Below are 27,774 nucleotides of genomic sequence, written 5' to 3'. Positions count from 1 at the left end.
TCCTTTGCCAGAAACATGTGACAGGACTTTTATATTAACTTTTCTTTTAATTCTCTGTTTAGAGAGCTGCTTTTGTATATACAGATCAGCATTATTTCTCTTTAATATTTTTAATTTTTGCCTCTCTACCCTGTTTATTAAACAAATCTATGTACCCTAATAATTCTATAATTTATTTCCACTTGAGACCTTGTGAGCTCATAAAATTTATTTTTGATTCGGTTGTGTAAGGAATTGAGATTTCTGTCTCTGTTAATGAATGACTCGCCATTCATTAAGAACCTACTATTTCAGTTCACTTGGAGTTTCACTTCGATGATCATGTAAACTCTCCCACATTTATACACACACAGCTGCTTCCAGCCTCTTTCCTCCGCTGTCATCCATGTACCTCAATTGTCCTAGTCTGTAGTCTGAGAGCTTTTAAATCAAGAAGGGTAACAATCTCTCCTCACCAATCTCTTATTGAAAATACGTATTTTTGTGTTTTCTTTCTTATGCATGTGTGGTAACACTGCTCAGAATGAGAAGGGAAATGCCTGTGGGCGCTTCCAGGCTTTGATGGAAAGATTCTGTGTTAGCAGTATTTGTAGATAAATCAGCACTTTGACAACATTTCGTAACATTTGGAGTTACTTCGATTAAGATCTTTAGTTACAATGTATACATGTCTTTATCCACATCTTGCTTTGCATGGTTTATTTGTTGCTATTACAAATTGGGATCCATTTTCCCTGGCATTTTCATGAATAGGAAATAATGGTATGTGTGTGTGTGTGTATGTGTGTGTGTGTGTGTGTGTGCATGTGCGTGTACATGTGTGTGTGTGTTTAGTTACTTCACAAAATTCTGTTATTGGTGTTATTCTTTTTTACGCTTAACTTGTTTTTCTTGAATTCTCATATTGGCTTTGGCCCCAGACCTTTAGGGTGATGTTAATAGACATGCGCATTTTAGTCTTAATCCCTTGCCTAATTAGAAGGTTTATAACTCTTCAGTACAGAGCTAAGGCAAATCAACCATATCCACCTGGAGAAGTTTCTTTGTGTCCATAGTTCACTGAGGGCTATGCATTTACCACAGATGACAGCAGATACCTGCTAAGGTCTTATTAGTCCTTCACTTCCGGGAGGACCCAGGCATTGCCCAAACTAACTTGAACGTCTACGTAGACGTCCCAGCAAAGCCAGGCTTAGAAACCAAGTCAAAGTTTTCTTCTTCCTTCTCCTCATACCTGATTTTGCCACCAGTTCTAGGACTTTTCTGGCAGATGACATTGAAAAGCGCCACAGCTTAGTTTCTGCTTAAAATATCTCTAATGGCCTTTTCTGGTTGAGCGTCTTCAGTGGCCTTCCACCGTGACCTTGTCCTATGGCTGCTGATGGGTCTGTAGCTTCTACAGGAGGATGTGAGACAGGAATCAGACTGAGCCTCTGAGTTCCTGTTGGGGTTTCACACATGGTCAGGAGCAGAAAGCAGCCACTTCTTTCTCAGGCCTACCTCTGCCTGCTGAATACAGGTTAGTTCAAAAGAAATGCTTTTCCAGAGCGTATTTGATTGTTCTAAGGTAGAGTCTTTGCTAAGCCGTACATGAAGGATCCTGCTTTGGTCAGGCTTGCTTTTGGACCACAATACTAATATAACCCAGCACCTGTCTATAGACGTGTCCTAGACAGCACTTTGCCCAACACCTGCTATGATGACATCTGTCATATTTAGGTATGTAAAATGCTAGAGAATTCTGTAAAGCCCCCTCAGGAAATGCCTTCTCTGAGAACTCTTACGATAAGACCTCGTCAAAACGGTGGATGTAAGCAACATAAAAGAGAATCTGAGTTTTACCACAAAGGCAGTTGATGATGTCTTTTAAAAGGATTTTCTGTCCTTGGTGCAACTGGATATAGGTGATTATTTTCTGAGAGCTTAGCCAAGAAAGCAAAAATATGTTATGTTTGTGTGTGTAGGTGCAAGTTCACATGTGTGTGTGCCCATGCACATACTTGTGTGTGCTCATGTACATGTGTGTGTGCTCATGTACATGTGTGTGTGTGCCCATGCACATGTGTGTGTGCTCATGTACATGTGTGTGTACCTGGAGTCTTGAGGTCATGCTCAGGTCCATATACCTGACTTTTTTTTTCTTCTTCTTTTTTTTTCAGAGCTGGGGACCTAACCCAGGGTCTTGCACTTGCCTAGCAAGCGCTCTACCACTGAGCTAAATCCCCAACCCCTATACCTGACTTTTTTGAGGTAGCTTTTGTAGCTTGGCCTTGAACTTGCCAAGCTGGCTGTGCCAGTCCCAGCTCCACCTTCCTGGCTCCCTTACCTGGGCATTGAATGACTGGTGCCTTGCTGACTGGGCATTCTCCCCAGCCACAGTGCCACTGACTTTTAGTGGGTCGATGTTACCCAGCTACCCAGCTTCAGCCTTGAATACAAACTTCTACATTAGCCATAAGGTGGAGCTTTGGGAAAACACAGTGGACGCCTCTCCTGTTTGAGTTGTCTGACTGGCAACCCATCAGGGATGCCTAGATCAAGAGGGATTGGGTGCCAGAAACCTGAAGAGACAAGGCCACCATTGTTCTGGGGATGAACTGCACCAAGAGCCCCTTTCAGGCCCAGTGAGGTCAGCTGTACCATTTGGGCTGACAGAATGGGGTGTTTGGCCAACCTGACAATTACTTTTCCTTCCACAGAGTTTTCTCTTTTCTTCTAAGCCTTCATGTTGAAAAATGGGTGTCAGAGCCGCTTACTGGACTGGAGCTGATGCCTTGTTTTTGTTTCTTGTAGGCAGGGGACAAACATTATCATCCCAGCTGCGCACGATGCAGCAGATGCAACCAGATGTTCACAGAAGGGGAAGAAATGTATCTGCAAGGTAAGACGGACTGAGGAGCAGAGAGGGTCTGTCCTACTTGAGAAAGATGGTCTCACCGTGTTTGTCAGGCTGCGTATTATAGAGGGAGGGGCTTTATTAGCTGAGCAGTTACTAAATCCATCAGGAATGTGCCAGAGCTACCTGACCATTGAGCAGGAATCAGCCAAGCAGTTGACACACTGCAGTGAGGGACTGTTACAGAATGAGCTCACTCTGTCGCTTGGAAAGCCTGGCTTCTGATGTGAGGTGAGGGACCAGTGAGGGTCAGCAGTTGCTCCTCCAACTCTTACCGGGAATATATTTGGGGAAACAAAAGATCCAAGCAGAGAGAAAGTATTTTAGAAGTTTCCAGAAGTGTTGCTTTTGTGAGGGCTACTCTACCTTTTCTTCTCTCATGGGCCTTCAAGGAAGGTCTGTCAAAGTCTAAGACTGGATTTTGGATAATGATGTCATGGCCTGGGGTTGGGGATTTAGCTCAGCGGTAGAGCGCTTGCCTAGCAAGCGCAAGGCCCTGGGTTCGATCCCCAGCTCTGAAAAAAAAAAAAAAAAGAAAGAAAAAAAAAAGAGAAAAGAAAATGATGTCATGGCCATCGTTGCACCCATGAAGAGGATGTGGTGAGATGGAGAATGGAGGGGGACCCACCCACATCCCTTCGAGAGGGTTTGTGGTGGCAAATATTTTTTTTTTTTTAGATTTTATTTATTATATATAAGTACACTGTAGCTGTCTTCAGACACACCAGAAGAGGGCATCAGATCTCTTTACAGATGGTTGTGAGCCACCATGTGGTTGCTGGGAATTGAACTCAGGACCTCTGGAAGAGCAGTCGGTGCTCTTAACCGCTGAGCCATCTCTCCAGCCTGTGGCAACTTTTTAAATGAAAAATAACACTCTTGGGCTGGAGAGATGGCTCAGTGGTTCAGAACACCACAACCATCTGTAATGAGATCTGATGCCCTCTTCTGATGTGTGTCTGAAGATGGCTACAGTGTGCTCATATAAATAGAAAGAAGGAAGGAAGGAAGGAAGAAAGGAAGGAAGGAAGGAAGGAAGGAAAGAAAGAAAGAAAGAAAGAAAGAAAGAAAGAAAGAAAGAAAGAAAGAAAGAAGAATATTGAGAAATGTCTCCAGGTGAGGCTGCAGTTGGCTCTGGTCCCTTCTAGAACTCCAAAGTGTCTTGGAGCAGCCATAAGCACAGATGCTCCTCCAGTCAGACAGCACCATGACTGTAAGCATCCGGCTATTTATAGCTGGAAGAGTCACTAATTAGACAACGATTTATCAGTACAATTAGCTCAAGCTGCACGAGCCATTGCCGGTTCGGCTTGGTAATTACGGGGTCTTGGTCGCCTCAACGAGTCATCTCTTCACTCTGCCTTACACGCAACGCTGTGTGTGATTTTAATGAGTAGTTTGCTTCCCCAGTTTTGTTTTTGTGCAACAGAGAAGTGTCTCTAGACATTAATGTCAAATGTTAAAATGCAGGCTTGGCTACTGTTGCCTTTAAAAATTCACATGGGTCTAGAAACTGCCAGCCCAGTGCCCTTTCAGGTCCAGCCTGAAAAAAATGCAGTAAACACACCACTGAGTGTGGAAGGGTCCCGGGATGGTACGTCACGGGTGCCACATCTGTGGTCTCTGGAGGCTTCACAGGACACATTTTCCCATGGACTGGTGGCACATTTGCATCAGCAATGAGACGGGTGCCACTTTGCTTTTTTTTTTTTTCCAGAACTCCTGGTTAGTTCTGTGAGCATCTCCATGCACCCAAGCACACGGCAGCCTGCGTCTGTTAGGGACAGAGAAACACAGGCTGCAGTGTGTTCTGCGTGCTCTCCCTGGGTCCAGATGCTAAACAGAAAAGGGAACCAGCTGTGCACAAACCTCCCAACCTCCCAAGTGAGCAGCGTTCAGACTCCCAGGGCGGCTCTAAGTTCCCTCTGGAGTGGAGCTTATACTGCTACCTGCTGCCCTCTTGGCACCTCTTTGAGAATGAGCTTTGTTTTCCTCAGCATCCGATGCTCTCTGGGTCACCTTCCCAGTGTGCTTGACCTTTGGAGAACACTGCTGATATTGTGTGTGGACTGTGTTCTGTCTGGTACCTCCTGCTTAGTAGAACCTTCCAGAGAATGCTTCTCTTGGCCTACACATGACAAGTTGGTTTTCCATATCCACATTAAGAGATTTCCTGTGCTTTTGTTTTCTTCTTCTTCTCCTCCTTCTCCTTATTCTCTTTTTTTTTCCTTTTTTTTCTTTTTTTTTTTTTTTTTCGTTTTTTCGGAGCTGGGGACCGAACCCAGGGCCTTGCGCTTGCTAGGCAAGCGCTCTACCACTGAGCTAAATCCCCAACCCCCTTCTCCTTATTCTCAATACATTTATTTATTATATGTAAGTACACTGTCGCCGTCTTCAGACACACCAGAAGAGGGCATCAGATCTCACTACAGATGGTTGTGAGCCACCATGTGGTTGCTGGGATTTGAACTCAGGACCTCTGGGAAAGCAGTCAATGCTCTTAACCACTGAGCCATCTCTCTAGCCTGGTTTTCTTCTTTTCTTTCCCCTCCTCCTTCTCTTCCTTGTCAGTGATGTAAAGTTGAAATGATTATTTGATAGAGATTGAAATATTATTCTGGTTCCTTGTCTTTGATAGTATTTTAGCTCAGGAGAAAATATTACTCACGAGTTAATTTGGTGACTTCTGGTATACACAGATTGGGAGATAAAGTTGAAAAGATGCCGTACACAGACCGGTGTTGCTTCTGAGACTCTGAGGTGTTAGTCACTAGTAATCCAGTAATTTCACTAGTTTGAGTCTTTCCAAGTGATCTGTGGCCCTTCATGTCTGAAGAAATCCATATGTGGACACAGGATTTACATATCATCCTTTCCCATGGTCATACATGTTTATGGTTCCTATTATGCACCTATTCATACACAATCATAGGGTAGGCGCTGAAGTTTAAATATAAGAACTTTAAACTTTTTTTTAAAGTATGGTATAGAGTTTGTTTAGACATGGGAGGGGAGCTGAGGATGCAGTAGAGATAAAGGTAGAGAGAGAGAAGGATGGAGAGAAAGAGAGAGAGGGAGGAGACAGAACATGTGGAGAGAGTAGGGAGGGGAGTGGGGAGAGAAGGGACAGAGAGGGTAAGAGAGTAGGAGAGTGTGAACGACTGTAAGCTTTTTCATTCTTTGATACCTGTGTCATCTATGAAAGCTCTTCACAGCCTGAGAAAGGGAACAGGAAATGCCACTTCAATAATTACTTGACTAGTTTAAACCAAAGGGTTTTGTTTGTGTTAGTTAGTTAGAAAGCTGAAAAATTTATAAACTGAGTTTCATGGTGTTTCCAGATGATTTGATTTGACTTCTCATCCAAGTGTGGGCAACTACAGAAATAGCAGGGTGAATGAAAGCTTCGGTAGGTTTTACACCGGGCCCTGGGCCACAGTTTGACTTGACTTCTCTTTTGTGGTGTTTTGATGTTTACATAAGTAAACTTGGTTTTAATTCTCAAATCAGGCAGAACTGGTAGTAAGGACTCAGGTGTTACTTTTAAAGAACAATGGTATGTTTAAAAAAGAAAAACAATGTAACCCTGTTGAAAGCGGAACATCTCTGGTGTGAGGCTGCTCTCTGCCCGGTTCTGTGGCCCTGTGGACAGCAAGCTCAGAACTGGCCCAGAGGGTAGAGCTGACTTCATGTTCATAGGTCGCATGTGGGACCCTGTGCTGGGATAGAGGGGTCTGAGGCACTGTGGAAAGTCTGCTTAACAGGACTGTGCCTTCTTTCCATTTCAGCAGTCATTGTGTCTTTCCAGGTTCTACCGTGTGGCATCCCGACTGTAAGCAATCCACCAAGACAGAGGAGAAGCTTCGGGTAAGAAAGCAGTCAGAGCGGGATACTCTGGAGGTCGCTGCTGTGTAGTTACTAGTTCCTGGACTTTGGGGAAGCACTTTTCTTGGGTTTTTTATTTTCCTTATAGAAAACCGGAGGCCAAAAGCCAAATGAGTGACTAAGGGTTCCCCTCCCACTGTAAATGTGTTGTGATTGTCCTTAGCACTGTCTTGGACTCTGATGGCCTTATCTTGGCAGTCAGTGTCTTAGGAAAGTATCCAAAAGTCATACAGCTAGGGGAAAATGATTCATCACGTAGCCATGGTAACCCTCTTGGTGTAAACCATCACACACCATTTTGCCCCAGACTCTATCGATTGCTCAGCCCTGGTTTGTTTTGCTCATTTCTGAAATTCAGGTTCAAAAGAGCAGCCTCTAGCTCCAAAAGGTACAAGTCAGTCAGGCGGACAGCCTTAGGGTAAGAATATTGCTGGCATTAGCTATATGATTGGTCGGTCCTCAGAGCTGTCCTAGCGGGTGGCGTTCTACTTCCAGATGTAAAACCCAGACTCTAACCTGGACCCTGGCCTTGATCCAGATGCTCACCCAGGCTGACTTTTTCACACAGCGATGATCAGGTCCAATCCCAGTCCCTCTGTTTAGTGTCCCAGGGGAAGGAAACTAGAGTCTGACTTTAATCTTCTTGCTGTCCCAAGGAGAGAATAGTCTAGATTTATTTTTGAGCCAGACTCAAGACTCATGAGTCCCCTTGGCCTACCCTTACTAGGCATCCATCAAAGGAACAGTTGGTGGATTCTCAGGTCCCTTCGCTGACCCCTCTGGAACTGTCAGCCCATATGGCGTGCGCATGAGAGCCTTTACTTTTTAGTTTATTGTTAGGGACAAACTTTAAGTAGAGGGAAGAGAAAACCTTCTCAGAATAATTGAAGGCCTGGGGGATGCAGAGAGAAGTGTCTGCTGATATTGGAACAATGGTTTTCCCTGTTCCTGGTACGGCTCCAATTCACAGGCACATATAGCTGATAGCTAATGGCTCCGAGGTCCGTTCATCCACCAGGCAGGCTGGGCTTGGAACTTGGAGGGAGCAGGGGTATTCAGGCAACAGGCTACCTTCCCAGAGTGTTAGAGCTGGTGCCTACAGGACACTTTGTTCTAGGCTTGTAAAACTGCAGCCTCGCTTTGACTTCTGCCCAAAAACCACCCAAGGAGCCCACCATCCCACCTCTACAGGGTGGCTATTGTTTTCTAAAGAATCCCTTTTTTTTTTAACTTCATCCCTGATGAAGTCTTTGTGAGGAATGTTAATGAGGCCAAACTGAACAACGGAATGGGCGTATTTTCTCTGCAAGGATAGATGGAGTTTGCAGATCTTCTCCCTGAAGTGACTACAAAATAATAAACAAAACAAAACAAAACAAAAAACCCAAAAACTCTTGAAGACATCTCCCTAGAACTCTCTAGAGAAGCTTGTGGGGAAAAAAAAAAAAAAAAAAAAACAAGTAAAATATTTCACTGGCTCTGGCCGAGAGGAATTTTCTTCCTTTGTTTTGACCCCTCCAGTAAGGTTTCCAGAAAACTTCCAGAGCTTTTCTCTGTGATCCCTGGGTGGCAGGTTGGTTCTAGGCCACCATCATCTACAGGAAGGGGCGGGCCTCACCTGAGGGAAGTGGTTCTGACCCAGAGTTGGGGTCTAGGCTGACACTGGTGAGGCTTAGTGGGGAGTGTGCTCTCGACAGAAGAATTAATCTCAGGGTGTGTCTACGCACACATCTTGAGCCAAGATTTCCTGGCTCTTTTTACCACATAGAGCAGTTTCCATAGCGAAATGAAAATGTTTGAAGGCTCTGAGCAGCGCCAGAGTGAGCCACGTTCCTGATATTTAAGAACTCACAGGGCGTTTGTAGCAACAGTTCTTAGGGTCCCTCCTGGGGCATCTTGCCCTTGTACCATAAGCACGGCAGTGTCAAAACAACTGCAAAGGACCCAGGGACCGGGTCAGAATTTAGATAAATATACTCTGATCGGAAGACCAGTTGATATGCATGGAATACGGGCCCCAAATCGACTCCTGGAGCAGCGCACGTGTCTGTCAGTCACTATTTACTGTCCGCTTTCCTTCAGTCTTTTTATGTGTCCTTCATAGTATTTATGAGTAAGGCTATTTTAAAATTCATTCTTCCTTTCTCTCATGTTTCATGACAGCCACCAAACATTCCACGTTCTTCATCCGATTTTTTTTACCCCAAAAGTCTGATTCGTCGCACAGGAAGGTCCCCAGCTCTACAGGTTGGCGCTGTGTGGGGCCAGGGCTCCGAGCGGCTGTCCTAGGCCCAGGCTTCAATTGCTTCCCTCCACCCCACCCCCACCCCAGGCTGCTTTTGTCCTCTAACTTTCTCAGCTCCTGTAGAAGGTAGCCGGCTTTCCTCACCCCTGAGCGCTCCTCACACGCCCACTTGGTTGGTTTCTTTTCTCTGGTAGATGTTTGCCTTCTGAGCAATGGCTGAGCTGACGTTTTCATTAAAGCTAGCGCACGGGAAGCTGCCGTTTGGTCTTGTGTCCCCCACATTTGTTCACTGAACAAATACTTTCCACACACTCAATATAGTTCTGGGCGGGAAGCTGTGTATCCGGCTTTGTCGTGTTTGAAAAGACACACAGTAAAATAGTCTTGAAACTCAACCCAGGACATGGGTCTTACCGATTGTGTTCTTGAGAATGTCAGATAAAGGCAGAATTCCCTAGGGGCAGTTCCAGGATAGAATCAACCTGTAAATATGAGGAAAGATAAGATTGAAACACGAAGATTGCTGGGCGGCTGGGTGAGCACGTAGAAGCTGGGAGCTGAAACAGCGGAGCCTGAAGTGAGGTGGAAGGAAGAGAAGGGAAAGCCAGCCATGTCCTGCAGAATTTCCAAAGAATTCCTCTGAGAGCTGGTCTCATAAGATCTCACTGGAGGGCGCTGACAAGCCTCCCCTCCAACACACCTAGGCAACTTCCCGGTTGGTGAGACAGGAACAGTTGCCATGACGTGAGCTTATTAGCCAAGTTCTTTGCACTGTGCTCAAGTGGACAGTGGCAGAGAAAACAAGGCTACCATAGTGCTAACTGCTGCCTGGGACAGGAGCAGGGGAGACTCTGAGTGCCTGTGAAATCGCATTTTCAGAAGCGCCTCCCATGGGTCCAGATAAAACACTTTCCAGATCTCTGCTGCAAGCCAGCACTGTTTGATCTCTGTGCCCTCACCTCCATCTGGAGCCTTCCAGACCCTCACTAAGGGTGACAATCTCTACTAAACCAAAACGTTCTTGTTTCCTGACAGAAGTAAAGAAGCTGAAGGCGGGAAGAACCCTTTAGGGCACAGCCCCCGAGGTTGTGTCTGTGAGGACAGCAGGCCACAGGCTATGAAGCCTGTGAAGAGGAAGGGACTGCAGACTTGGGCTCTCTAACTCCAGGCCTCAGGCCCCGCCCCATGGTGCCTGCCTGGTCACCAGCTTGGTTAGCATAGGATCTTCATTCTATTTTTAAGGTTCAGCCCTGGTGTAAAGCTCCAAGAGAAAACAGAAGGGAAGTTTCCTGAAACCACAGGAATAGCTGAAGGTTGTCCCTACTGCCTACGGGCCTGCTTAGAGCAAGGGCCTCCACTCGGCGGCAAGCTTCCTTTTCAATCCTAGCACATTCTTAACTAGTACTATCCTAGCACGTTCTTAACTAGTACTATCCGCCTCCCCCATTGAGGCTTTAATCGACTGATGCATTTTTCCTGGATTGAGGAAAAGCAGTGTTTCAAATATGGATTTTTTTTTACTTGTTTCTAATTTGGGGGGGGGCGGGGTACTCTGTCCCCTTCAGTTTAAGAAATCTGGAGCGGAGAGATGGGGCTGGGGACCTGTTTTTAATAACATCTCCTCCCCTCTTGGCCTTGCTCAAAAGGGACATCTGATTCCCATTATTCAGCCGTTAAAAAAAAAAAAACCAATGAAGTCAACATTAGCTTCACTCAGAAACTTGTAAACAGCTTAGGGACCCGGCAGGCAGAGGAAGCACGATGTTTGTCAGGGTCAGTGGTGACAAGAGGTGAGGCTTGCTCACCAGAGCCTTTCAAAAGCCTGGGAGCTGCCAAGTGCTACAGCCACTCAGAGCCTTTAAGTCCTCTTACCTCCGATGCAGCCCTCTGCACCGGGTCAGTGAGGCAGCTGTGGGTGTTAGGTGCATCTGCCCCTTCCCTCAGGGGATAGTCAGGACTCCACACCCCAGAGATAAGCCCTGGTTTCTGTTGGAGAACAGTCGGTGAAAGTCGATTTTAAAATTTACATTTAGAGGTCACTCCTCCCATCCTCTGAATTACAGGTGAAAGTTAAAAGCGAAGCCACACCTAAAACACATTCCGATCGATTACTTGGAGGAATTGGTCCCATGGGAACAGCATAGACCTTTGGGTGTCAGTCAAATGTTGAACATTGCTGATACCCGGAGCACACAGCACTCTCATGGCCAAGGGTGTAATAACACCCTTGGGTCGCCTGCCAGTTTATCAATTATTTTTTTAAGATTTATTTATTTAATGTATATGAGGACACTGCAGCTGTCTTCAGACACACCAGAAGAGGGCATCGGATCCCATTACAGATGGTTGTGAGCCACCATGTGGTTGCTGGGAATTGAACTCAGGACCTCTGGAAGAGCAGCAGTCAGAGCTCTTAGCCTCTGAGCCATCTCTCAACACCACCCCCCCGCCCCGCCGCCCACTTGCATTCATTGTAAAGAAGGCTTTTCTGCCGCTGTTCATTGAAGGCAACGTCATGAATTGACCAACCTACCAAATGGGCACGAGGCTGTTTTCCTTCTGGAACCCACTCATCCGCCTGCTGTGTCTGTCGTAAAGGCCTTGCAAATTTATGACAGATCATACAGGTCCCTGATGTGTATTTTCCTAAGGAGGTGGCTGTTCAAGGCTCTCTCTCTGTCTTTCTGTCTCTGTCTCTGTCTCTGTCTCTGTCTGTCTCTGTCTCTGTCTCTCTCTCTCTCTCTCTCTCTCTCTCTCTCTCTCTCTCTCTGTGTGTGTGTGTGTGTGTAGAACAAGGAAGCCATGCGGCTTGCTGTCTCATTAATGTCACTACAGTATCCCCTGCCTTGTTGCTGGTGTTTGGTCAGCAGACAGTCCCACAGAGACAGCCAGACCCTCAACCTTAGCAAAGATGGACGGTCTCCCTGAAACTGTCTCTGGTCAGGAGATGTGTTCTTCATTCATCTTCCCCAAGCACAAACGGTTTTCCCTGAAGGCGTCCATCCCACCTCTTCCTTATATGTAGCGCGTACAGATTCTAAAAGGATTCCTTCTTCTGCAGCATCTGTCGCCGCCCTGTCTGGTGAACTCCAACCAAAACCCCAGGCAGGTACTGTCAGCACCAGCAGCGCTTATGTAAAGTGGCCACCTTCCGCCAGTAGCCCTTGTAGGTGCTCCTAAGGTCTTTGATCTGGTTCCCCATCACCCTGTAGTTTCTCTCCCCTTCTTAGAGCATGGCTTTAGATGGAGGAGCCTTTTGCTTCCCTGTGACTGCCGAAGGGGGGTTGGGGGTGGGGCAGCAAAGGGCTTTCCCGCCCTCTCCTAAGGGAAGTAAGTGGCGATGTCATTTCTCCACTTACAAAGCCAGAGTTCTAAGTCAGCGCTTAATGCTTTAAATACAGAGTGCACCATGAATTGGGACGGAAACCCCAAAACTTCTTTCTCGTAATCCTTCTTAGGATGCTGTAGCTCCCCCTACTGTCACACAGATAGACAAGGGACCAACTGATGGGTAGTTAGAAAGAAGACTTTTAAAAGGCTTACCCAGAACAAAACCAGATAGCCTGTGATTTACACTGTTTTGCTCTCCTGGTCGTTGAAGTGAAGTTTTGGTGTCCTAGGGAGGTCTCTCTCCATTTAAAAGACAAAACCACAGCCCCTTTCTGAAACCAAAATGAGTGTGGGAAACCATGCTGTGGGAATCAGGGCAAAGCAAAGGTCCTTCCTGAAAGGCTGACTGAGGACAGTTCTGTGTCACCTTGGTCCCTGAGAAGGAAGCCTCCTTCCTCTTGCTGTCAAGATTAAACTATTTGCCCAATCTTCTTGGGAAAAACACTTCCAAGAGACCACAGCCCTAGATGGTCCTTCATCAACCGACCTGGAGCTCTCATACCCACCCCACCTTAGTCGCAGCCTAAGATGGCGTCCAAAAAGTCAGCTCTGTTTTTCTGGCTCTGCTTGTAAGTTGTTGGTTTTGTGCTGTGTGGAGACAAAGTGTCGTTTAAAAAAAAAAAAACAACAAAGTAAACAAACGCGTTTGTGTTCAGCAGCTGTTACACCCAGCTGTTTCCTTTTCTGAGTAAAGGAGGGAAGTGGGCCGTTCTTTGGGGTAGTATTTGAAGTCACCTCCATGTGTATTATATTTGTATAATATGGACAAGAGAATGATTTTTTTTCCATCTAAATGTTTGGAAGGCAAACTAGAAACAAAAACTGCTGACCAATGAGATAGTGAACCCAGTTCATGGCAGGGCACCCAGGGGACGTTGGGCATCTGAGTTTGAAGTGAGTGCTGTAGGTAAATTAATTGCTTCTAAACATACAAAATGTGGGGCATCTGCAGGAGTTGGTCGCCATTCAGCGAGGGACACTGGAGGTTGATAAAGAGGAGCTTTTGAAGCAACAGCGCTCAGGAAACAAAGGCTTCCAGGTTGAAGTGAATTTTGATTTGGGTGGCATTGTGCTGCACACTGGAGAAGCTGGGCCATCAGTCAGGCACAGTCTTAGTCACAGCGCCGAACCTTGTATCCATTAGGCAAAAAATAGCTGGAAAAATAGGAAGAGGTTTTTTTTTATTTTGTTTTTGTTTTAATAATAAGATGATGAGTTGTAAAATCCTAGACGTTTCTAACTGAATGTAAATTTCTGGGCGCTGAGGCAGAAGGACTTTTGAAAGGAAAAGTATCAGCTAAGGATTCCCAAGACCAAGTTCTCCGCACAAAGGAGATTTGCTTGCCCCTGAGGGACAAAGGGCAGGAAATAAAAGACAAAGACAGGAGATAGAAGAATAGGGAGAGGGGGCAGGGATGTTTGTCCTGAAGGGACAAAGGACTGCCTCTGAGGAGACCAGCTTGGCCTACAGGCCAGGGCAGTTTATAAAGGTTAAGCGGGACACCCCATGTTAGGATGGGACGTTTAATTTTGATTGGGTGTGTTAATTAGGGCAGCCTAAGGGAGCTTTTGCTGGACTTCAGAACTTTGACAGCTTCAAAAGGAGGAAGTGGTCAGTAAGGGAATGCAGACCTTGGATGGCTTCAGGAATGTAATCTAATGGTTTTTAGCATGGCAGAGGGGATAAAGGCCAAGGGCAAGGCCTACCGGAGCCACGTCTGTGAGCTGGCCAGAGGCCCTTCAAGGATTACACATTCAAGGCCAGCCTTCTCAAAATATAAGATAGAAGAGGGTTCGGTAGCAGCCTAGTGTGCATGAGCTGTTACTTCAATTCCAAGACCAATAAAATAAAATAAAATAATAAAATTATAAAAAGGTTCTTTTTTTAAAAGATGTATTTATTTATTATGTATAAGTACAGAGTAGCTGTCTTCAGACACACCAGCAGAGGGCATCAGATCCCATTACAGATGGTTGTGAGCCACCATGTGGTTGCTGGGATTTGAACTCAGGACCTCTGGAAGAGCAGTCAGTGCTCTTAACCACTGAGCCATCTCTCCAGCCCAATAAAAAGGTTCTTAACATTTAGGATAAAAATTCCAAAGATGATTGTTCAGCTTTTAAAAATAATTTTACCTTCATAAAGGAGAATATGCTCATCTCCGTGGGCTGAACCAATCTATGATGGCAAAAACCAGTGTTGTTAAGCCCTGAGCAGAGTCCAAGGAACAGCAAACCCAGAACCATGTGGCAGACAGGACATGGTGTTAAATGCTGTGGGTGAACCACGGGTAGAAATCACTGTGTATGAAGGAACTGGAGTTCCCTACACAGGAGGAGAAGGACACTGACAACTCCAGCAGGAAATCACCCATAGCTGTGATAGATCTTCTGACAAGCTGTGACCAGCTGACTCTAAGTTCTGTAGCTAAAGCCACTTACAGACAGTCTGTTCTATGCATCTCCCAGTGAGGAGAACATTCTCAGTAGGTAACTCCGCCCCTTACGATCTGAGTCTAGGTGCAATGTCTGGAAAATCTTGACCACTTACAGATGCCAGGCTAAGAACCCGGACTGTAACCTCCTCCCCATTCAGCTAGAGACTTCGTTGGGAGTTCTGCCTTCTCAGTTCATCTAGGTAGAAAAGTTGAACGTTTTTAAAAAGAAACTCGTGTCACCAGGATTTAAAAAAATAGCGACTTGATTCCAGAAGCAGACTTTAACCCTGACATGTTGCATGTAGCTGGATTTTGTCCAGAGTAGATAGTGAACTCCAGACCAATGAAGAGAGCCTGTCTCAAAGGAGGTTGACAGCATTCCTGAAGACGATGCCTGAGGTTGTCCTCTGACCTTCATATGTACATCACATGTATACGGGCACATCACTCCACACACACACACACACACACACACACACACACACACACACACACACACACACATATACACCCACAAACACATTGCATGTGCGTTAATCCCCCACACACATACACACACCAGACATGAGCGAACACATTTGCATGTGCATTACCCCCACATACATACACACATATACACACACATGTGCATTACCCACACACACACATAGGTACACATACATGTGCATTACCCCACACACACACATGCATGTGAATACATTTGCATGTGCATTATCCCCCCCACATATACACACACATGTGTATTACCTCCCCACATACACACATGCATGTGAACACATTTGCATGTGAACACATTTGCATGCATATTACCCTCCTCTCCCTGCCCCATTCCCAGTCTCTTCCAGGGGCTCATCACCCCCAGTACCACAGGGCCTCTGTGGTTAGACTTAACCCATGTAGTGAACCTAGTATTTACTTACAATTAAATGATAGCTCATTCTTTCCTCCAAGTATTTACACCTCTGCGTGCTCTTTCTCTAATAAAGGAGGATCCAGGGCAATGTTAACAAGGGAGGGAGACACAAGGTAAGGAAATCAGCAGCGTCCTCATCAGGAATTTATTCATGAAGGAAAAGTTAGGGTTGATTATGAGAGACAACAGCAAGGGGAGCGTTCCGTGGATTGAGGAAGAAGTGGGCGGGGGCTCTGAGCGGTTGGGTTCAAGTTAAGGTTGGCGGAAGAAAATGAACCAATCAGGGAAAGTTGGTGGGAAGAGCGGGGGTCAGGCGGTGGAGCAGCCAGGATGAAAGGCTTGAGGCAGGGACACGAGGCTTGCTCTTGAGGTGGCAGGTGATAAAGGGGGAGGAAGAAGAAGATGGGGGACCTGACACTGAGGCCTCAGCAGCTGTGATTTCACACTAAATTGGCCACCGAGTAAAAGCAGCACAGTGACAAGGAACCAGGTTCCTCCAAGGTTTCTCTTCTGAAATAACCCCACAGTGACAAGAGAACGTGAGGAGGGCAGAGGCGAGCAGGAAGCCCGTGAGAGGCAAGGGAAGCCCAGGGTGTGCTCTGCTATGGTTCTGAAGACCAGAGCTTGTGACTGGAGCTGGGCCGCTGGGTCGACCATGGAGCTGGGCTGAAACGCACAGCTTCAAGACATGCTCCAAGTTCAAGGCCAAGGTTCTATAAGGGACAGGAAGAGGAAGGGCCACGAAAGCTACCACGACACTGGTTTTCAGGCCCATTCCTTCAAGCATGTACCTGTTGTCAACCTAGACCACACTCCTGAGCCTCTCCTTTCTTAGCTGGTTTTCCTTGAAGGTGGGGTACCCAGGCTGCTCTGGATTCCGAGGAGCATCCTCAGAAGTCTGACAGGCCACTCGCTGTTCGTTTTGCAGCCCACCAGGACCTCCTCTGAAAGCATCTATTCTAGACCAGGTTCCAGCATCCCTGGCTCTCCAGGTCATACCATCTATGTAAGTATCGCTTCCAGAAGGGACACTCGGGGAGGCAGGCCAGTTTGTGGGTTGGAACGGTCAGGTAGAGAGTCCAAAAAAGGAAGCAGATCCTCAGGGATCTCTGATCCTGTTAGAAGATCCCAAAGGTTGCAGTCATATGATTTAGGGCTTAAAAGATTGTTACACCTAATGCGAGTAACAGATATTGGGGGGGCATGGTAATTGCCCATTTTATAACACTGCTGGTGTCACTGGATTCTGCCACAGAGATATTTACATATTTGGTTTATTCAATATGCAGTGCTTATATTTAGCCGTCTGCAAGGATTTATTGACCATCTATTTAAGGATTTATTGACCATCTATTTGAGGGTTTTTTCCCCCTCTCTTTATTAAGAAACTATTCAGAAGGTTGACACATTTCTCTATTCACTAAATTCTACACACACCCTTTCCTAAGCCTTTGATGATTTTTCGTTTTTAACCGTGATTAATAGAGAGGTGCCGATGGGCAGCTTCCTAAAGGGCTTGCTATCACTCGGCAAGGCGCTCGGTCTGTCTTAGGAATCCCATTCTAAACAAGGCATAAACGGCACTGAGGATAATTTCTCAACAAAACGAAATAGAGGATTGACGCTTCCCTCCGTTTAACTCTGCTAGGCAAAAGTAGACAACGAAATCCTGGATTACAAGGACTTAGCGGCCATCCCCAAGGTCAAGGCGATCTATGACATTGAGCGTCCTGATCTCATTACCTACGAGCCTTTCTACACCTCAGGCTATGAGGACAAGCAGGATCGACAGAGCCTCGGAGAGGTAATGGATCCCTAGGGTCTGCAATCAACATGGCCGTCCATGCCCCTTTTCACTCACCTGTGTGAGAACCACTGTTCAGGACTAAGCTAAGTCAGACTTTGCTGACCCTCTAGAGAGCTCTGTACCTGGCGCTTTGAGGCATTCAGAACCTACCCCATGACCTTCTACTCGAGGGTACAGGGAGGTAGGAGATTAGTCAATCGCATGTTAGAACAGCAGAAAAGGATGAGTTAGGTGAGGGACTGTAGCCCTGCTGGGATGGGACCTGAGGTTGTGTGTTGAGGGAGGGGTGGGGCGTGAAGGGAAGGAGGTCATAGGGTATCTTGGCCTTGAGGTAACCTGGAAGCAAATTTCTAGGGATCGTGAGATGTAAGACCTCACCCTTAAATTTGAGTAGCTTCAGTTTCCGACATCTTAATGGAGGATGAATATTGGGGGAAGGCAACACGGATGAGCAGGTAGCTAGGGTTTCCTTGAATCGGTGACTAGGGTTCTACTGAATCTGTCACCACAGCTGTCATGTGACAATCACCTTGATCCCGGTGTCCTCCTGAGGAGAGTAATGGCAGACAGCTCCTTAGAGATGTTTATATGGAAACTGAGGAGCAACAGGGCGGGGCAGACGTGCACACGCTCTGTGTGTCAGTGACTGGCCACTGCTGTGGCCTTTCTAAGGCTCACTACAGCTCGGCCAGCAGGCCTGCCCTTCTGCTGGGCCGGAGCCTCCCAGCCTAGAGGGCTCTCTCCCTTATGCACTCCTAGGTTAGAGATTCCTTACTGCCACCTCTAACCCTGCCAGCCCCCACCTCAACCATACCCCATTTCCCTTGGCCCCTTCCATTTATTCTAACTCCCCCTTACTTGTTTGTTTGTTTGGTCTGTTGATTGGTTTGTGTCCTAGAACTGGCTTTGTAGACTAGTCTGGCCTTGAGCTCACAGAGATTTGCCTGCCCGGATTAAAGGTGTGTGCCACCACACCCAGCCCCTTTATTTAGTTTTATTGTTATTACAGCTTGAACCCTGGAGGCTTGGACAGTCAGACTCACACTTTCCCACCGCATGGCAGTCAGGCCCTTGTCCTGTTTTAGTCTTTATTTAAGTTAGAATCCTCCATAGCTTGTTGGACTCCATTTGGAGAGATATTACCAAGTAGTGGACTGAACTGGGCCCTCCAGCCAAGGTTAGAGCAGACCATACTCTGTAGCATCTCACAGTACCTAGATTTGCATGAGATGAACCAAACACTTAAGGTTTGTGGCCATGCTACCATTTGGGACCCAGTGGGAGCCTGGAAAATCCTGTCTCAACACCGCTCCCCTAAAAGGCATTAAAATGTGGTGACTGGCTTTGATTTGTCCCCAGTTATGCTCACTAGTATTTATTGTTTTATAATAATTTTGTGCATTTATAATTATTCCTCTTCTTTGCTTGTCCCTTATCTGGGTTTTATTCTGGAGTGCAGCCTACATTAAGGTCCCCAGTCTGAGAAGGCACTTGCGGTTTCCCATAGCGCCACCTGGTGGTCTATGTACTGTACTGCATCTACAGACAATTGATTGGCCTGGACTGTCATCAGATTTCAGAATTTCAGAGGTCAGGGGTCAGAGAAACTTTCTAAACAAATTACATAAAGACTGGCCTTCGAGTCAGTTATCAGGCTTTTTTTTTTTTTTTTTTTTTCTTTTTTTCGGAGCTGGGGACCGAACCCAGGGCCTTGCGCTTGCTAGGCAAGCGCTCTACCACTGAGCTAAATCCCCAACCCCAAGGCTTTTTTTTTTTTTTAAGTTTAAGACATGTATGTATGCAAAAAGGAAATGTTGGGTTTTGTTTTTTTTGTGTGGTTTTAAGGGTACGTGTGTGCTGTGTGTACCCACGCATGCCTCTCTTGGGTGGGGTGTGTGTCTGTCTGTCTCTGTGTTCTTATTGTGTGTTAGTATTTTCTTTTGTTTTGTGTTCTCCCAATAGCTCCCTCTGGAGCAGCAAAATATCAAGCAGAGGTTTGGCTTGGAGACGAAGTTTAGATCATTTCAAATCTGACTGTGCCTCCGACTACTAACTCAGGAAAGTAACCTGTCGGGTTTCCATAAGCAGTGAGATCATTAGGTTAGACCAGTTCTTGACATCTGACAAAAGTGCTAACGTCCTGCCAGTTCTCACAAGCCACTGTTACGTGACAACCTAGCGTGTGGCCCATGGCTTTCTTTGTGCATAGAGGATGGATGCCCTTTTGGGACGGAAATCGGATACATTAATAAGCTTCCTTTGGATGCATGGATCTTGCCACTGAATAAAGGCTATGAGCTCCTCTGTTCCTCTTCCATCGGTTATGACATTTACTTTGTAGAACCGTGTGTTATTTGAAAGACACAGAAGGCATGGGAAGGTAGCTCTGTCAGCAAAGTGCTGGCCACAAAACATGAGGACTAAATTTGATACCCAGAACCCACATCAAAAGCCCAGTTTGACAGCATGTGCCTGTCATGTTGGTGCTGGGAAGTGGAGAGAGGAGGATTCCTGGGGTCTGCTCTCCACCAAGTGTGAACCAGTGAGCTGCAGGTCCATCGAGAGCTCTCTCAAAATATAAAGCAATTGAAAAGGGCATTTGACATTGACCTCTGACCTACTCACACACATGCATGCATATACACACGTGCATTCATATACACACATGCATGCATGTACACACACGTATAGACACAAGTCGCACACATATATTCATTCATACCCAAAGAGTAAACTTAAAATTGATGTAATTGTTAGCATATTTAGAAGGTATGTGAGTGGGCAGATCAAGCTGACCATTGGCAAGATCATGCCTAGCTTCTTCTGTAGGAAGGCCATCCTTACCCATCAAAGCTTTGAGCCCTAGTGATAGGCTGTAGCTCCTGAGGATCCTAAGGAAGCCTGGTGAGTAAGGTAGCCCGTCAGCTCCTAATAATAACGTGGGAGAGGAACAAATCCTAAAAGTAAGAGGTGCTTCACCCCACACCTTGCTCAGGCCAAGTCCTCTGAAATTCTGTTTATAGTTCTAGTAAAAGGCCTTTTGGATTCAATTGTAAACATTTCACCCATTTGAAAACTAGTCCTTGAGTCTCCTCCCTTGCCACTGGGAACTAGACAGAGTCAAACAGGAGCCAGTCAGCAAAGAAGCAGACAGGCAGTGAAATGTTAGGGAAGTTAGTGCAGTGAAGGAAAGTGTGAATGGGAGCTCGTGGGAGGTATAAAGGAAAGTGTGAATGGGGGTCACAGGAGGTGTGAAGGAAAGTGTGAACAGGGATCACAGGAGGTGTGAAGGAAAGTGTGAACAGAGGGGGGTCACAGGAGGTGTGAAGGAAAGTGAACAGAGGGGGTCACAGGAGGTGTGAAGGAAAGTGTGAACAGAGGGGGGGTCACAGGAGGTGTGAAGAAAAGTGTGAACAGAGGGGGGTCACAGGAGGTGTGAAGGAAAGTGTGAACTGAGGGATCACAGGAGGTGTGAAGGAAAGTGTGAACAGAGGGATCACAGGAGGTGTGAAGGAAAGTGTGAACAGAGGGATCACAGGAGGTGTGAAGGAAAGAACAGAGGGATCACAGGAGGTGTGAAGTAAAGTGTGAACAGAGGGGGGTCACAGGAGGTGTGAAGGAAAGTGAACAGAGGGGGGTCACAGGAGGTGTGAAGTAAAGTGTGAACAGAGGGGGGTCACAGGAGGTGTGAAGGAAAGTGAACAGAGGGGGGTCACAGGAGGTGTGAAGGAAAGTGAACAGAGGGGGGTCACAGGAGGTGTGAAGGAAAGTGTGAACAGAGGGGGGTCACAGGAGGTGTGAAGGAAAGTGTGAACAGAGGGATCACAGGAGGTATGAAGGAAAGTGTGAACAGAGAGGGGTCACAGGAGGTGTGAAGGAAAGTGTGAACAGAGGGATCACAGGAGGTGTGAAGTAAAGTGTGAACAGAGGGGGGTCACAGGAGGTGTGAAGGAAAGTGAACAGAGGGGGGTCACAGGAGGTGTGAAGTAAAGTGTGAACAGAGGGGGGTCACAGGAGGTGTGAAGTAAAGTGTGAACAGAGGGATCACAGGAGGTGTGAAGTAAAGTGTGAACAGAGGGGGGTCACAGGAGGTGTGAAGGAAAGTGAACAGAGGGGGGTCACAGGAGGTGTGAAGTAAAGTGTGAACAGAGGGGGATCACAGGAGGTGTGAAGTAAAGTGTGAACAGAGGGATCACAGGAGGTGTGAAGTAAAGTGTGAACAGAGGGGGGTCACAGGAGGTGTGAAGGAAAGTGAACAGAGGGGGGTCACAGGAGGTGTGAAGGAAAGTGAACAGAGGGGGGTCACAGGAGGTGTGAAGGAAAGTGAACAGAGGGGGGTCACAGGAGGTGTGAAGGAAAGTGTGAACAGAGGGGGGTCACAGGAGGTGTGAAGGAAAGTGTGAACAGAGGGATCACAGGAGGTATGAAGGAAAGTGTGAACAGAGAGGGGTCACAGGAGGTGTGAAGGAAAGTGTGAACAGAGGGATCACAGGAGGTGTGAAGTAAAGTGTGAACAGAGGGGGGTCACAGGAGGTGTGAAGGAAAGTGAACAGAGGGGGGTCACAGGAGGTGTGAAGGAAAGTGAACAGAGGGGGGTCACAGGAGGTGTGAAGTAAAGTGTGAACAGAGGGATCACAGGAGGTGTGAAGTAAAGTGTGAACAGAGGGGGGTCACAGGAGGTGTGAAGGAAAGTGAACAGAGGGGGGTCACAGGAGGTGTGAAGTAAAGTGTGAACAGAGGGGGGTCACAGGAGGTGTGAAGTAAAGTGTGAACAGAGGGGGGGTCACAGGAGGTGTGAAGTAAAGTGTGAACAGAGGGGGGTCACAGGAGGTGTGAAGTAAAGTGTGAACAGAGGGATCACAGGAGGTGTGAAGTAAAGTGTGAACAGAGGGGGGTCACAGGAGGTGTGAAGTAAAGTGTGAACAGAGGGGGGTCACAGGAGATGTGAAGTAAAGTGTGAACAGAGGGGGGTCACAGGAGGTGTGAAGTAAAGTGTGAACAGAGGGATCACAGGAGGTGTGAAGTAAAGTGTGAACAGAGGGGGGTCACAGGAGGTGTGAAGTAAAGTGTGAACAGAGGGGGGTCACAGGAGGTGTGAAGGAAAGTGTGAACAGAGGGTCACAGGAAGTTATTGTGATGGGACTTGATGGGAGGTGACTTGTGTGTTTACAATGATGCTTTTACCATTCTCAAAGCTGGCAGGGAGTTAACCAATGCTCTGACTTAAAATTCTTTTCTTCCAGTCTCCAAGGACTTTGTCTCCAACTCCATCTGCAGAAGTAAGTATTGTTTGGCCAGATTCCTGGGTGGATTGGGAGTGGCTTGGACCTTGTCTGTACTTGAAAGGCATATAGGTACTAAGGGACAGAAACACTGATTATGATGGTTACAGGATTACATTATACACCAGCCAGGACCATATGCCAGCAGCACACAGAGAGGACAAGAGAGTAAAAGTGACCTGCTCTTGAGCTGAAGCCATTGTCCAATGTGGGTCTCTGGGCCCCTGTGTGTCTGCACTTCTGTGATACACACTCTAACATAATCCGAATGACTGGAGGCTGGTATAGCATAATCTGAGCTAAAGCATCTCATAGGTAGCCACCTCTTCTGGGCTGACCTTTTTTCTCTTTTAAACGGCATCTTAGGAGCCCAGCTGGCCTGAGCTCACTCTGGGGCAGAGGAGAAACTTGAACTTCTGAGCATCCTGCCTCCATCTCCTGAACACGGAGTACAGGCATGCACCATGCTTCTTTTATGCAGTGCTAGGAGATCAAGCCCAGGGCTTCGTGCATGCAAACACTACCAGCTGAACTACATAGCAGCCTTGCTGGATACTTTTTATCAAACTGATTACAGTGCGGGTTCTCTGTAATCTGAGATGGAAAGTCTGTGGCACTTTTGTTTCTGACAGAGTGCTGTAAACAATGTATAGGGCAACCATCCATCCACTCCGGAAATTTTCATAGCCTTTCCATTTGCATTTCACCAGCTTCAAAGTGGATGCTGTGCTCCAAGAGGTTTGGTGGTTACTTTGTTGCAGGCAATTGCGACTGACCTCTGTCAGATCCCCCTGTCGCTTGCCGTCAAGCTCCCAGAGCCTTGCTTTCTAGGTTTTCACTGAAGCCACTGTTCACCTGTCCCTTCATATTCTTACAGTGCTGTGCCAGGCAAAATCCTTGTAGCACAGCAAATCCCTGAGTGGAAGCCACTGTTTGAACTCTCCAGGTTGTTTCTTTGTTTTTAACTATTTTCAGTCATATCTCTGCACAGACAGGTATCTTTTGTGCCTGCTGCCTAGTGCACCCTTTTCTGAGTTTGGACCTAGGTAGCATCCCAACAGCACTATTACATTAGATGAAAGCAATAGTCTCCAGTTTCTTCATTATTCTCCAATTCATCGAGGGTGTAATACAAAGGTTCGCCCCCATGACATCACGAAGGTGCTTACAATTATTTCCTTGGGCTGCTCCACAGGCTGAGAGGTAGTTGACTATCTCAGGAAAACACCAACTTGTTCTTCAGGCACATCAAGTTTATATAAAGAAGAGGCTTTAACACCACGAGGCCTTGGCACTGAACTTAGAGTCAGGGCTCTGGTTCAGGAGCAAGTGCTGTATGTACCTGCTGCGTGTCAGCGGATGGGTCCACGACTTCCTGGGGTCCTTGCTTCACCAGCAAACACGGAGGGGTCTGTAGTATCTTGGGATCTACTGTTCTCACTGTTTGCAGATCTGTTTGGGGCACTTTTTTGGTGTCTGTGATAAAACACTCCAGAGAAGCAGTGGAGTGAAGAAAGGGAGTGCCAGGGGGAGGGAAAGCCTATTTTGACTGGCAGTCCTTCAAGGTGGGAAAGGCGTGGCTAAGGAGCAGGAGGCTAAGCAGCAGGAGGCTAAGCAGCAGGAGGCTAAGCAGCAGGAGGCAGCTGGTCGTCCCAGTGAGGAACAGAGATGAAATTCTGGTGCTCAGCTCCCTGTCTCACAGCTGTTCAGTCAAGGATCCCTGCCCCAGAAACAGTGCCGCCACATTCGGGGTGGACCTTTCCTTCTTCCTCGAAAGTGTTAATCTCCCTAGGAACAGCCTCACAGACTGCTTTCCATGGTGATTGTAGATCTGTTTAGTTGATGGTGAAGACAAACCATTATGGATCTGATGTGGACACACAGTAGAGCCTCAGATCACAGCGTCAGTGTGACTATGGGAACTGTCCTTCTAGCACTGTTGGCACTTACAGATTTCACACCTTAAATTTTAATAACTGCAGTGACTGTTGACTGTGAACACCCATGCACGTGAATGTTTACTGAACGCTGAGCAAAGACACTTATAATGGTGATTCCCCGGCTACCACTGCGGCCTGGGTTTTACTTAGAAACGTCCAGGAATCGTGGGAAGATGTGTCGGACTCACGCTTTCTCAAACCTTTCCGCAGGGTTTTCAGGATGGCCGGGATCGGATGATCCACAGGTCCACCAGTCAGGGCTCCATCAACTCCCCTGTGTACAGCCGACACAGTTACACTCCAACCACGTCACGCTCGCCCCAGCACTTCCACCGACCTGGTAAGGATCGCTCTTCCCTGGATCTGTTCCTCATGATAAATATGTATCTGTTTGATTTTCTTTTCACTCCATTGGCAGCATATTAAAAAACAAAACAAAACAAAACCTGGCCATCAAATATTCCTAGCCCTCTGGAAGAACAAAAATGAAAGCTGGTGTCAGTTTTTATTTTGTATTATGTCTTTGAAAGTCAGTTATTTTATTATTGTGTTTCGCTGTGAGCTATTAAATTTCATTTTGACGTTGACCTGCTGAGAACAAAGGCTGTTTTTAAAGAACTGGATGAAAATCTCATTCCCCTGAAACTTAAAGATCTCTGAAAGAAAATATGTTTTTTTTAAACTTTTTAAAATTTTTTTAAATTTTATCGGCATCATCTGAAGTCCAATGTTAGCCATTGACTGGAAAGTTTAAAACCCTCACCTAGGTTTGCAGTGTTACACCAAGTGCATGCGTGGTTAAGCCCCTTCTAGAGCAAGGCCTGAGGGTCCCACTGGGTGACTTTGAGACCACTTAGAGTCCCAAGAGTTGAAATCAACCTTGGAATGGAGTGGCTATCCTATGGTAGCAGGTGTGAAGTGCTCTGATCTTTAGAGGTCTCGGTCCCTCAGGCTGTAAGTGGAGCTCTTGTGTGTGGGCCCGAATGGAAGTCCCAGCACAGATCAGAGTCCCCTGAGAAACAAGAGTCGTGGAGAGGCATCTAAAAGAACTTGCGATTCTCTACATCTAGAAGGACTCCGTTTTAAGTTTCTGGCTGCCAGTCAAGCATACGTATGCAAACTCTAGCTTATAAATAAACCATTCAAGACTTAAAACCAATAGTTATGATCAGAGTAAAGAAAGGTTGCCGTTTTCTCAAGGTCATAGAGGATTGAAAACTACTGGATCCTTCATTGATCGACGGGTTTCTCTGGACAAGGCTGAGGTGTGACTTAGGGTATAGGGTTTACCTACCATGTGTGAGGCCCTGGGGTCAATTCTCAGTGCCACACCCACCCACAAATAGACTTAAACATATTTTTAGCATTTATCAAATTATATTAAATGAATATTTTGAGGATATTCTTTTTCAGGATGTAACTATAGTCATTTTATTTGTATCCAGCCGTGAGTTTTAATTTAATCTTTTGGTAATTTGAAATCGCTCTGGTACTGCTCTACATGTGACCTATACTGAGACCACTAAATCCTTCCCTGACATTGTCAGAGTGGCACGTGGCCTCTCTGCCACGGTTGTTCCTTTAAAAGCCTTGTCCGTAGTGGGCAGGAGAAAGCTTTGTCGCCTCTGTCATGGCTTTTGTGCTACAGCCCCCAGAACATTCTCCACCTCCTCTTCCAATATAGCACACATGTGCAAGACACCAAGCGCTTAGCAGTAAGACATTTTTGATGCCTCAAAGTTAACCCAATCACGTATTTGTGATGTCTGTGTAACCAAGTATCCACCCTGTAAATTCTGGGTGCTGGGTGGTGTTTTAATTCCCAGAGTCTGGGTTGAGTTGTGATGGACCCTTCTCCCTCTGAGCTACTGGACTCCTCCCCACCACTGCCAGCATCTTACGTAACTGCCTGCTCTGCTTAACACAACTGAGATTTCCTTATGCATAAGAAACAGGAAATAGAACGCAGTATTCAGTGGGATCAGCCTGCAACTGAAAAACACCACCTTTGCATTTAAGTATGCTTCTTCAGGTTTCTTGAAATGACTGTCCGCTGTTTGCACTCATTTCCAAGAGGTGATCCGTTGGTTGACTACACTTTAAAAGCAGCTGTTGAGTCTCCATGCTGTGCTCGGTCCTGGGGCTGTGTGGTCAACATCGCTGTGCCAGTGTCCCGGACAGCGCGTTCAACAAGCCATTTATTCCCCGAGATTGAGTCTGTGTCCACATGGAGCTGTCTGCTGGTTCTGCCCTTAGCCCAGCCCCTTCCACAGGTCCATTCCTAACCCTCTTGCCTTGCTCCTTTTTCAGATTCCTGATTAACCCTCCTTACGTCCTCCCACCTCGGGCACCTGCCCTGCTCCCATGTTAATTTCTCTCTTCTTTTCTGTTTCCACCTCGCCCTGCCCTGGTTGGTTGGTTCCCCGCCGCACAGAGCTCTTGTCTCCTGGTGTGCACAGGTGGTCCCCCCTGCGCACCAGCAGCTTCAGCTCCACCCACAGCGACACCCGCCCCAATCCCCCCTTCCGACACCACTTCCTCCCCCATGTCAAAGGTAAGGAGGCGGGGCCTCGCAGGCGGCGATTGCCTGGCCTGTGTAGTGGAGATTTATTAGCTCCCCCGGCAAGGCTAATAAGGTGTATCTCCGAGAGTGAGAGCCACTGAGCTTCCCACCCGTCAGCATGCCTGCCCGCCCGTGCCCTCTCTGCCCCCAGCCGCAGCCTTAGAACTGGCATGGCATCTCGCACTCCGAGAGATGCACCGTTTCCAAGAGCCCTGTCCGAAGCGATGGGGTGTGTACTTAGGAACGAAGACCCAGCTCCTACCGATTAGAAAGATATATATTAGTATTTTGTCTTTGTATGTGTCAGTGGCAAAATATAATATATATATATGGGTGTTCTCTTGGGTTTCATTTGTGATATGTTTCTGCAAAACACAGCAGTATGAAGTAATACTGAAAAGTTGTCTTCATAGTG

At 46.8% G+C, this 27,774-nt stretch overlaps 1 protein-coding gene across 34 annotated transcripts in view; it reads left to right on the top strand.

Moving 5' to 3' along the window:
* Ablim1 (actin-binding LIM protein 1) overlaps positions 1 to 27,774 on the top strand; it is a 288,302-nt gene that overhangs the window by 233,674 nt on the left and 26,854 nt on the right. For 11 of the 34 annotated variants that reach the window (NM_001395155.1, XM_039110327.2, XM_039110316.2 and 8 more), the window contains 6 exons: positions 2,794 to 2,881; positions 6,705 to 6,763; positions 16,696 to 16,773; positions 17,416 to 17,571; positions 22,818 to 22,853; positions 25,007 to 25,136. In NM_001395155.1, the coding sequence (NP_001382084.1) occupies positions 2,848 to 2,881; positions 6,705 to 6,763; positions 16,696 to 16,773; positions 17,416 to 17,571; positions 22,818 to 22,853; positions 25,007 to 25,136 (493 nt within the window). In that variant the 5' untranslated portion in view covers positions 2,794 to 2,847. Of the gene's footprint in view, positions 1 to 2,793; positions 2,882 to 6,704; positions 6,764 to 8,944; positions 9,029 to 12,087; positions 12,136 to 16,695; positions 16,774 to 17,415; positions 17,572 to 19,536; positions 19,890 to 22,817; positions 22,854 to 25,006; positions 25,137 to 27,230; positions 27,351 to 27,774 lie in introns of those variants that run through there. The other 23 variants (NM_001395154.1, XM_063288242.1, XM_063288169.1 and 20 more) reach the window with 7 other exon arrangements.

This window comes from Rattus norvegicus, chromosome 1, assembly GCF_036323735.1.
Source record: "Rattus norvegicus strain BN/NHsdMcwi chromosome 1, GRCr8, whole genome shotgun sequence".
In the NCBI taxonomy this organism is placed as follows: Eukaryota; Metazoa; Chordata; class Mammalia; order Rodentia; family Muridae; genus Rattus; species Rattus norvegicus.
Note: the sequence above shows the minus strand (reverse complement) of the source record. Positions and strands in the feature narration are given on the sequence as shown.